Raw genomic sequence first — 12,334 nt, forward strand, 5'->3', positions numbered from 1 at the left:
CAACCATGCTAGAAAAAAAATGCAAAAGACAACAAAAACTAAGACATTTCTGTCTCATCGGTTGGAATGGTGTAGACATTTGATGACAATGATGATTTTACTTGAGGCGAGAGTCATGGTGGATGTCGCCTCTGGATTGCTGGACCTTGGGACTCATGCGTCTCGACGTCCAAAAAGGCACGGCAAAGTCGAAGCAAAGTCAAAGTCATGTTGACATTTTTTTTTTTTATAAACAGGGTGTTGTCCATCACGAGCACGCTCCTCAAGGCCAAACAATAACGAAGGAGTATTACATCGAAGTTCTTCGCCGTCTGAGGGATGCAGTGAGAAGAAAACGGTCACAGCTGTGGGCTAGCGGAGACTGGATCCTTCATCATGATAATGCACTTGTCCATTTTCCATGTGTCGTGCAGGGATTTTTGGCAAAACATTCCATCACCCAGCTCATTCAGCCCCCCTATAGCCCAGGTCTAGCTCCCTGTGATTTCTGGATTTTCCCAAAGCTAAAATCATCGTTAAAAGGAAAGAGATTTCAGTCTATAGACAAAATTAAGAAGAATGCGACGAGCCAGCTGATGAAGATCCCAAAAGAGGACTTTGCAAAATGTTTTGAAACGTGGAAGGGACGCTAGAAGTATGTAAGGCCCTAAGGAGACTACCCTGAAGGAGAGTATGGCGCCATTGACGTCATATGCTTGTATGTTTAAGTTTGGGCTCAACTCTGATATATAATGCTCTAAGATTGGGAGGTGTCTATCGTCCATACATATATCTAAAATCTGTGTTTACTTCTTGCATGTTTCTGTTTACGATTATGTCATGTTCAGTTCTTAAGTGATTTTTAGGGATCCCTGATGTAAGGTGGTATGATAGGCGACGACATAACCTCACTGTCGTCATGCCAATATAGGTGGAGGAGAGGGCTCCACAATTCCTCGGGTACATTTGAACCTATTAATGACACGTGACTTCTGAAGTTCCTCTCTCTCTTGGTGTGGCGTGTCCTTCGTCAGGATGGCTCGAAATCCTACTTGGCCATTGTCAGGAGGACCTCCAGAAAAAGGATGGCGAGAGCCAGGGCGTACCCTAAGGCAAGGAGGAAGAAGGCCGCCTGCAGGTGGTCCAGAGCGATGGCCTGCACCACGTCCTGTTCGCCCTCATCGCTGTCCGAAGTACTCGAGCGAGTGCCCACGAGCTCGTCTTGGCACCATTTCGCCACGAGGCCTCCCTCGAACAACCTGTCTGTGCTGTAGGGAGAGGCGGAGCCGATTCTACATAAGTTTTTTGGGGTAACGGGTTATCACACTGGGCTATTGTTCCTCCGACCTCCGATTAATCGGAGGTACTACCCACCTCCAGAACCTTTTCCGCCGTAAAACCACTACGGCAAATTATTTTGTTACCCCAACGAAAATACATAGAATGTCTCTTGTTATGTTGGAGGAAAATTATTTCCCTACAGCATATCAGATTCCTTCCCTGAAGCTGCGGGTTGGATAAATGTTCCAAAAGTTGGAGGAAAAATAGCTCATTGTGATAACGCCCTCAGAGAGAATTTTGTAGGACATCTTACACATATTGCATGAGTCTAGAGCAAAACCCCTTATCGGAAAACAATATATATGTATATGTATATATATATATATATATATATATATATATATATATATATATATATATTAACAACCACAATGCACTTTAATTCTAAGCCATCAAAGGCCAGCATGCTGAAATTGAAATGTGGTACTGCCCAGGACTCGAACCCGGCATCCTCATGACAAGTGAGACAGTGACTTTCCAACTAGCCTAGTTGGAAAATCACTGTCGCACTTGTTATGAGGATGACGAGTTCGAGTCCTGGGCAGTACTGCATTTTAATTTCAAGCATGCTGGCCTTTGATGGCTTAGAATTAAAGTGCATTGTGGTTGTTAAAAGTTATCTCTAATCACTATGACCCATTCAGTGTTGTACATACATATATATATATATATATATATATATATATATATATATATATATATATATATATATATATATATATATATATATTGAAGTATGTAAGACAAATGAGTGGAAGGGTGGTGAGTTAAACACAAAGAACAGTTGGAGTTTTATTCACTGACGTTTCGTCCTTACCATGCACTTTGAGAATGTCCTGGTAAGGACGAAACGTCAGTGAATAAAACTCCAACTGTTCTTTGTGTTTAACTCACCACCCTTCCACTCATATATATATATATATACATATATATATATATATATATATATATATTTATATATATATATTGATATGTAAGCTAACTGAATTAGCTCCCAGTCCTTACATGGTCTCAAAAACCTTCCTATAGGGACTTCCGGAGGGACAGGCGATCCCGAAGCCCTGCGGATAGAAGGTCTCCCTTCCGATATAGTAGAGGTGCTTTCCCCTTCGCATCGTCCTGATCTCGGAGATGTACTTCGTCGTGATGTAGCCGCTCTTCTCTGTCAGAGCCTGACCATATAAGGATAAAAGGCGTTAGGGTTGTATAAGTACATACATATACATACATACATACATACATACATACATACTTAAATACATACATATATACATGTAAATATCTATCTATCTATCTATTTATCTATCTATCTATCTATCTATATATATATATATATATGTTATATATATATATATGTATGTATGTATATACATATATATATATGTGTGCATATGTTTATGTTTATGTTTGCCATAGAACAGAGGAAACTTCATACTTCCATGGTAGTGGAAGGTAGAATTAGTTCTCACCCTGCTGAAACCATCAGTCTGAGTGGCGACGTGGGACTTATTGGGATCAAAGGCAAAGTCCCACACGTCCTTGTAGATGCCCGCCGTCGCCTCCTGTTCAAAAACAAAGTAGAATTTGATAGATAAACAAAGAGATCAATCAATATAATTAAATGAAATAAATGAATGAATGAATAAATAAATGAATGAATAAATAAACAGACAAATAAATACACGAATAAATAAATAAGTTGACAATTGAATAGCTAAAAACAAACAAACAATAAAACAAGGATGGATAAAGATAGAGGCAAAGAAATTAGTTTGAAAGTTAAAAGGACCTTAGTTTTGTATTCCTGCCGTCATTTCCTGTTCCCCAAATAGATCAAAAAGAAAGAAAAAACAAAACAAAAAACAAATAATAAATGAATGAATGAACAGATGGACAAAAGAAATGAATGAACGATGATCTTCAATTGACTTGGATGTCGAACCACAAAAGACAAAGATGAAAAAAAAACATTTGTGTACAAATGATAAGGAATAATGAATGAATAATGATTAAACAGATAGATGAATAAGTAAAAAAATAAATGAATGAAAAAGTGAATAGATAGTTATGTAAATAAGTAAATGGATAAATAAATAGATAAAGGAATACATAAATGAATAAATAAATAAACAAATAAACAAGTAAATAAATACCTAAACTGATGGAAATCAGGGAAATAAATAAACAAATAGATAAATAAATAAATAAATAAATAAATAGATAAATAAGCAAACAAATAAATAAGTAATAAGTGATAAGTAAATAAATAAATAGATAAATAAGTAAGTGGATCAATTGTACAATCATCCCCACCAACCTCCTCACGCCCCACCCCATCCCCGACCGCGCATCCACACCCCAGCTTGCGCGCACCAGTCGGTGGGAATCCGGGGTGCACTGCCGTCGCTCAGGTCAAGGTAACGTTTTTTTATTATTATTGTTTAACCTAACCTAACCTAACCTAACCTAACCTAACCTAACCTAACCTAACCTAACCTAACCTAACCTAACCTAACCTAACCTAACCTAACCTAACCTAACCTAACCTAACCTAACCTAACCTTACCTTATCTTACTTTACCTTACCTTACCTTATCTAACCTAACTTAACCTAATCTAACCTAACCTAACCTAACCTAACCTAATCTAACCTAACCTAACCTAACCTAACCTAACTTAACCTAATATAACCTAACCCAACCTAACCTAACCTTACCTTACCTTATCTTACTTTACCTTACCTTACCTTATCTAACCTAGCCTAACCTAACCTAACCTAACCTAACCTAACCTAACCTAACCTAACCTAACCTAACCTAATCTAACCATTAATGCTTCCAAATAGTAAACTGCATGTATGTGTGTGTGTGTGTGTGATTTTCTACAATTGATCCAAATAATAAATTAATAAACAAATAAATAGATATTCAATGGTATTCGCTTTTTTAGTTTAAAAAATATAGATGAAAATAACATTGAAAAACATGAAGAGGTCAAGTTGGGTGAGAGAACAGACTGGTGACATAAACAAAAACGCCGTTCCTAGTGGCAGACTGAGCGCCCATATTTGACCACAAAAGACACACACGAACGCTTTGCTGGTTTGTCTTTTGCAGACGCTGTGATGTTCATGCGGACGAGATTTTATGCTCTTTACCTTGAGTATGCTCTCTTGGCTAGTGTCCTTCATGATGGTCAGAATGAATCCAGAGTCTTTCGCTTCTGCGACCAAGTCCACAAGCGAATTGATCGGTTTCTCGTAGGCGGGGATGATGAGAAAAGCAGTCAGGGTTCCCCCATACAATGCTGGAGAGGAAGAAGCGTGATTGTTAACATTGCAATTCCAAGATAAGTGATAAAATTGCCGGGTGATATCGGTTCCAACGCAGAATTATAACAAATAGATGAAAAAATTAATAAATAGATAGATAAATAAATAGATAAATAAATAAATAAAAATAAATAAATAAACAAACAAATAAACAAATAAATAAATGAAAAATTAATAGATAAAAATGAATAAATGGATAAATAAATGAATAAATAAATGAATATACGTAAATGAATAAATAAATAAATAAATAAATAAATAAATAAATGAATAAGGGAATGAATAAATATCTACCTAATTATAAATAGATAAATAAACAAATGAATGAATTAATTTAAAAATAAAAAAATGAATAAATACATGAAAAAATAAACAAATGAATATATTAATAAATGTATAAACAAGATAAATAAATAAATAAACAAACATATGAATAAGTGAATCAATAAATAACAAATAAATAAGTAAACCAATGAATAACTAAGTAAATAACAATAATTGAATAGATAAAAAAAACATAAAACACGGAGAGCATGAGCTACATCGTTAGCCGATGGACCTTACAATCAGAGACAATACCAGTATTTACTCTGTTGTTTAGCTTCAAGTGCTAAAGGGTCAAAATGTGCCGGTAAGTGATGACATACGAAAATGCATAGTGGGGTAGAAGAAATTGTCTACAAGGTTAATAAGGGCGAAGGTGAAACTGGTATGAAAAATTATTATTATTATTGTTATTTTTGTGAATCCATTTGAAACTAGTAGTGGAAAAAGTGAAGAGGAAAGGAAGGCTTTTTTTGATAGGTTTGAATGCATGTTTAGAGAGTTTTGGGATGAATGCAAATTTAGTTCTGTTGGGTGATCCTGGTCCTAGATTGGGAGATGCACCAATATATGGAGTAGTAAGTAGGTTTGGGCTGTTAAGTAAAAATTATAATGGAAAGATGATAGAGATGTGTTAAAAAGAGTTAATGATAACAAACACTGTTTAAGAAAGGACAAAACATAAGTATGCATGGGAAAAAGTGGTGGTAGGAAGGATAGCTAATAGGGCATTAATGAACTATGTAGTAGTAACCAAAGGAAAGATGGGAAGAGTTCTGGACGTTCATATTTTCAGGGGAGAAACTGAGGGACTGTCAGATGATTTTTTATGGTATAGGGGAAATTAAAAATGGGCGGAAAATGTAGGAAGGGGAAAAGCGTGGGGTGTTGAAAGGTCCTGAGAGTAATCAAATTGAATGGGAAGGAAAAGAAGGAACAATAAAGGAAGCTGAGAGAAGTGCGGGAAGTGGTGAGTAGTAAGGGGAAGTAGGAGCATAAGAAGGATATGTTTCAAGAAGGCACTGGCAAAGCGTGCAAAGATGGTATGTTGAACGAGGAAGATGGAAGAAAACAGGAGAAAAGGTGGTGAATGGTGGGGTGAAGAGAAGAATACGGTAGTAGGAGAGAAAAGGCAAGTGAATGAGGATTTGATGCAAGGTAGAACTGAGGAAGCATATGAAAGGTACAACAATGATGTGAATGGGAGTGGAGTGGGTGGGGACGAAATAGGGGGGAGTGGAATTATACCTTTTGAGTTTGGCTACCTCCCTTGAAAGGGGGAAAAAGCCATTGTTATATGTATGTATGTACTATTCGTATCATCATTAAAGTACCAAACTTGTTCTCCCCCACTACACCCTAGAGAACATACAAGAATCAAGTAACAAAGAGAAGAAATAAGAGAGAGAGAGAGAGAGAGAGAGAGAGAGAGAGAGAGAGAGAGAGAGAGAGAGAGAGAGAGAGAGAGAGAGAGAGAGAGAGAGAGAGAGAGAGAGAGAGAGAGAGAGAGAGAGAGGGAGAAGAATTACTAGACTCACCACTTATTAGTATACAAAAGATGTACCAGCACATGAAAGCGAGCCGGATAGGGAAGGATTTCAGGGCAAGACGGTTCCCCTGGACCATCATCGCCCGGAAGACGCTGAAGACGACCTCTTGGAGCCGGAAGGTCTCCTGGGAGAGGTTTGCCCGACGGTTACACTCCATGAATAGGAAAATCACGGGACCAATGGCAATCACCACGGCCACCAGCAGCAACCATACCTGTTCAGGGAGTAACAAGGCCATATTCAGGTCTTACCCTATGATTTGTTGTCCTAAATTGTTTTTCCCTGTGATTAATGGACAAGGATACAGACATTGCGTTTGCCTGAATATCTTAAAAGTCCCACTAAATGGGTCTGAACAAAGGGACTGGGGACACGGCAATGTTTCTTTATAACCAAGCACCCAATGAACGGGTGACGGTTCCATCCGCTGGGAAACCACTTACCTCGAAGGAGAAGGGCCAGAAAATAGCGAGAGCTTTGCCTCGCTGCTTTGGTGCTCTGGAAGTGATGGTGACGGCGTCGAAGTGGTACGGCATAGTAAAGTCCACTACTGTCTCACGTCCGTCTATAGAAGTAAATCCATACAATAATGATAATGATAACAGTAATAATAATGATGACAATAACACTAATGATACTACTACTACTACTACTACTACTACTACTACTACTACTACTACTACTACTACTACTACTACTACTACTACTACTACTACTACTACTACCACAACTACTACTACTACTACTACTACTACTACTACTACTACTACTACTACTACTACTACTACTACTACTACTACTACTACTACTACTACTACTACCACAACTACTACTACTACTATACTACTACTACTACTACTGTACTACTACTGTTATCAAACTTACATCCCACTCCAATGCAGTGGGAAGTGAGAAACTCTTGGAGGGCCAAGTCCTATCAGTCGCTGCAAGCCACTGTGTTTCTCAGATCGATGTTGGGTCATTCCTCGTCTGACCAGGGCTGCCAGGAACCAACGCAGCAGGCCCGCAGTGGTGTTCCGGGACTCGAACTTACGACCATCTACTCATGAGTTCAAGAAGGGGTTCTTCGCCAGCCTTGAGCTTGTTATTTAGCTCATACCTCCATCTTGACCCTTCTTCTGCCAGTTCCTCCCACTTGTTGATGTCGATGCCTATATCTTTCATATCGGTTTTGCAGACATCTTAGAGTCGTAGCTGAGGTCGCCCTTTTGATCTGCCTCCTTGTTTTAGCTCTCCATAGAGGAGATCCTGGGGGATCATCCCTTTTTCTATTCTGCGGGCATGACTCAGCCAGCGAAGACTGTGCTGGCGCAGCAAAGTATAAATGCTGGGGGTAGAAGTTCGCTGAAGAACTTCGTTGTTGGTAATATGATCATACCACTTGATCCTCAGGATTCTCCTTAGATTTATCAAGTGGTACGTGTTTAGGAGCTTCTTTTGTTTTGCTGTATAGATTCCAAGTATCGTAGCCATAAAGTAGCGTACTAAGGATGCACGTTTTGTATACTGAAATCTTGGTAGTGAGAGTGAGCTTAATGTTCTCCTACACTCTTTTGCTGAGTTTTGCGAATGCTATTGAGGCGCGAACAGTTTTTCCATTAATCTTAATATCCAAGGACAAGTTGTTTTTTACCAACGCAACTGTCTGAGAAAGAATATCATGCCAGTCGTTCGACGCCCTGTAAGGAACCCACTCTGCGATTCTGGATAAACATTGTCTGCAATCTTCTGCAGTCTGTTCAGGTTTACTTGTACGAACACTTTACCCACAACTGATAACTAAAATAGTTGTTGTATTTACAGTCGCTCCTGTTTTAGTAGAAGATTACAATGGTGCAGTCTTGTTTGTCTGGAGGGACTTTTTCTTTCCGGTATTTGCAGCGAAGGTTATACAGATTTTTTAGGAATGATCCTTTTGAAGTTTTAATCACTTCGGCAGGAATTCCATCTAGGTTTGGTGTTTTGTCTGATGGTACATTGCCAATGGCTTTACTTACAGTAGTTCTTCGATTGCTGTGTTGTCGAGCTCTGTCATGATGGAGAGTTCTTCATTGACTTGTATGGTAGTATCTCCTATGTTGTTTTCGCTACCATATAGGTGCTCAACTCAGCGTTCCATTTGCTTATTTATGTTTGTAATGACATCCCCAATTGTTAATGGGAAGAGGGGAATATTTTGTGTACGGTCAATGTTTTGTTTCTTGCTGTCTGGACTTTTTTTCACAGTGTTATCCAGTAGCTATTAGCACATTTTCTGGCTGTGTCACCTTATTTTGTGCTACTTTCAGAGGTTGTAGGTTGAACTGGTTGGGGTCTTCTTGGTATTTTAGGCGTGTAGCTCGTTTCTGGTTAATTACAGGATTCAGAATAGTTGCAATCTCTTCAAACTAGTTTTCTGTCTTTCCTTTTTTCTTCCCCAATGTGGACCTGGCTGTCTTGTAGATCTGGTCTCTGAGGCTTACCCAGCGTTCTTCTGTACTTCTAAGACGGTGGTTTGTCTGCAACTCTGCTTCGAGACTGCTGATCAGTGCTGTTCGTGCTGTGGGATGCTTTATTTTGCTGGTGCCTAAGCAAGGTTTTTTAGGTGATTTTGTAAGGTGGAATTTTTTGGGCTTCAGTTTGATTTGATTTGCAGCACGCTGATTGGTCTGTATAAAAGTCTGCACAGTTTTCTTCTTTTGGTTATTACAAGGTCTAACTGATGTATTTTTTTTATCTTGGGTGTTGCCATGGCATCTTGTATTGGGTTTTATTTGGAAGAAAATGTTTGTAATGCCTAGGTCGTAAACAGAGCATGTCTCCGAAAGACGTTGTCCATTTTCATTTATGCTGCCTACACCAAAGGATCCTAAGCATCCATGCCAGGAGTTGTCAAAGAAATAGATAAATGGACAAATAATTGAATAAATAAGATAAAAGAAATTAAGAATGGACAACGAACCTGTTATAGTAATCTCACTGAGGGCGAAGTGGACCTCGTGTCTTGCTGCCATACCAATCATACCACTAATGGTACCATCCGGGCTTGGGTAGCCCCACTGGCCGTCAGGGGGCTCCACCAGCCGATACCTGAAAACACCGGAATGGCCGGAATCAGGCCAGGAACCCACAGTCGCAGAACTAGATTGACTAGAATAAATTAGTTTTTAACAGAAACCCGCAGCCCCAAAGGATCAGGCAGTAGTGATAAGCCCTAACATAGATTTATTTAGGAAAAAATGGTAGATTTCTGATATACGTGGGATTGTTTTTATGTGATACATTAATTAGCAAGGGGAAGAGATCAACTTTCAGTATACGAAAAAGTACCGGGAATTGACAGAGAAATGTTAGACCCAGACTGGGGATTGAGTGCCAGGCCCTTGAATGTATGTATAGATCAATATGAGAGTGTTGATAAGCTTTGGAGACGATTGGCAGGGAGAGTCTTCAACTTGGACGTTTCTTGTACAGGCGCCTGCCGTGGGTTTTGTCAGTCATGTATTCACAGATGGTACCAATGTTGTCAACACGTAAAAATGTATCAATCATTAGTTTTATAAATCATACATATACATATGGTGTCAATTTTGCCTCCACTTAGATAGGCACCTGCCGTGGGTTTTGTCATTCATGCATTCACAAATGGTAGCAATGTTACCAACACTCATGGGTTTTGTAAATCATGTATATACCGTATTTGACGGCTTATAAGACACACTTGAAAAATCTTATAAGGTTTAGCTTTGGGGTAGTGGCTACTGGTACATTTTTGCACATATAAACAAAGAGGTGATCGCTTCTACATCACAAAAAGAGCTCTTTTCCCAAGGTAACAATGTATAACAAGTCGTACTTACCGTTAATTCATATAAAATAACATCAGTCAGGAAGAGAAGAAGTGACAACATTTAACCATGCATTTACCAAAACAGTGCCTGCCCAAACTGAGGTGCGTCTTGTAAGGCGTCAAGTACGGTGCATGTAGTATCATTGTTTGCCAGCACCTGACTGACTTGAAACGTCCTACGTGAAATTGAGCCGCTCCGCGATGGTGTCCAGGACATTGATGTCAATTCCGCCGGTGGGGAAAATACCACCATCGGCCCGCCCGACCTTGATGAAGGGCCAGTTATCCATGGTGGCACCAACCAGCTCCCGACCCCCGAAGTCGCCGTAGAGTTCGGTGAGAGGAGGAAACACATTCTCGGACAGAAAACTTCGACTCTCTCCGTTCTCGAAGCTCCAGCGACCGACTCGGCGGAATCTTAGAAGAAAAATTGAAGTAATGGTCTGCTTTAGGCTCTATTCTGGCAGTGTGAGCCTATATCAAAATGAGAAGAAGTGATAAGGCCAGATGTAAAGGAAACCTACAAGAATATTAAACATTTGCAGTAATATATATACATCCATCCATCCACAAATTATCCCACTCACCACTCCATCCATTTGCGTTCAACTCATCTTCACTATGATAGTACAATTGGTAAGTATGCAACAAGGGAAAGTATTTGTACAACACTGAATGGGTTCGCAGTGAAGAGATTTACATTTCTCAACTACAATTCACTTTAATTCTAAGCCATGAACATCGAGACGCTCGAGGAGGCATACATGCAGAAATTGAAACGTGGTACAGCTAAGGACTCGAACCTGCGCTAGCACGTGACAAGTGATAGTGACTTAACCGATTGCACCATCAAGAGCTATATAAGTTGAGCGCAGCTTTTTTATATATTTGTATGCTCAACTTACACATTGTCGCATACCTAATGTCCACGTTTATCTTTTTTCTTTTCTTTCTCGTGTTGGTCATTAGTTGTGTACCAGCACGTAGTTTTACCCCCCCCCCTTTTTATCTATCAGCTGTGTATACCAGTCTCACACACAGAAGGTCAACATATGTCAGATCACAGCGGGTGTTTTTGGTGCTCTGCCCATAGGTCATAGCAAGCCGTGAGCGTAGCATATGGGCGTAGATTACCAAGTTGTATATTTTCTTATTATATTTCATTTCTTATTATTTCACTTTTCTCTTTGATGTAATGTGACCAGCTTTATTTATTACAGCCTGTAACACAGATACAATATGTCAGTACGCTGCGACGTACTCCAATTTCTGTATTGTATTTAATTGTAGACATATGGTAACAGTTTCCATCACCGGCTGGCTGGACTTGTGCATTTGCGCACTCGAGTTGCCGGTAAATTATCTTGTGGTCTTTCTTTTAATTTCTTTGTGTTACCATTAAGGTTTTTGGATTACGTACATAATATTCTTGTGTGTGTAATTTATGGTTGTGTAAGTAGTTGGGCTGTTTGCTGTTGTATAGAGCGGGATAGAAAACCTTTTTGTTGTACTCTTCAGCTCGATTAACCTATCAGGTCAATTGCGAGTATTTTAGAGAGGCTCAAACCTCTCTCGAGTGCTTCTTCTTCCTCATCTCGTTCGAGTCGGTAGCTGGGTGTTCTTTTTTTTTTTTTTTTTTTTTTTTTGTTTTTTTTTTGTTTTTTGTTTTTCTTTTTTAGGATTGTAGGTTCACGCTTTTGGGATTTTGGATTTGGTGTGTCATACGGGTTTTTACCACTTTGATCTTGTAAGTGATCTTGTTTATCTGTTTGCCTCCACCTAGTTTATCCACATAACACGTAAACTAAGTGTTAGTTAAGGGTCGTTATTTCTCACGTGATTTTCTTGTCTTCTGATTTTGACTTACATTGAATCAAATACTTAATTGTTCTGTTACCCAAGTGCTTTCGTTGTTACTGTTTTGTTGTATAAATACAATTTTAAAGCAAAACACTCTTT

General features: G+C 39.0%; 1 protein-coding gene across 1 annotated transcript; it reads right to left on the bottom strand.

Annotated features, from left to right (window-relative positions):
* Nucleotides 1-1,027: 1,027 nt before the first annotated feature.
* Nucleotides 1,028-11,710, bottom strand: LOC143041294 (glutamate receptor ionotropic, kainate 1-like). The gene is made up of 9 exons (XM_076213121.1): nucleotides 11,625-11,710; nucleotides 10,556-10,792; nucleotides 9,488-9,615; nucleotides 6,969-7,090; nucleotides 6,514-6,739; nucleotides 4,478-4,626; nucleotides 2,790-2,882; nucleotides 2,326-2,492; nucleotides 1,028-1,271 (listed from the first exon to the last, which is right to left on the bottom strand). Exons 1-9 carry the CDS (start codon nucleotides 11,708-11,710, stop codon nucleotides 1,028-1,030), a joined length of 1,452 nt encoding a protein of 483 aa, XP_076069236.1.
* Nucleotides 11,711-12,334: the final 624 nt, after the last annotated feature.

The sequence above is a fragment of the Oratosquilla oratoria genome, chromosome 30, assembly GCF_046742065.1.
Source record: "Oratosquilla oratoria isolate Oo_2021 chromosome 30, ASM4674206v1, whole genome shotgun sequence".
Classification (NCBI taxonomy): domain Eukaryota; kingdom Metazoa; phylum Arthropoda; class Malacostraca; order Stomatopoda; family Squillidae; genus Oratosquilla; species Oratosquilla oratoria.

Bases quoted from the DNA above. Each gene is read 5' to 3' on its own strand.
- LOC143041294 (XM_076213121.1), bottom strand. From the start codon at position 11,710: ATGCACAAGTCCAGCCAGCCGGTGATGGAAACTGTTACCATATGTCTA. The intron at 7,091-9,487 runs GTTCGTTGTCCA...TTACTTCTATAG, and splicing joins CAGTGAGATTACTATAACAG to ACGGACGTGAGACAGTAGTG. The intron at 1,272-2,325 runs GTAAGGACTGGG...AAACTTATGTAG, and splicing joins AGGAAGGTTTTTGAGACCAT to AATCGGCTCCGCCTCTCCCT.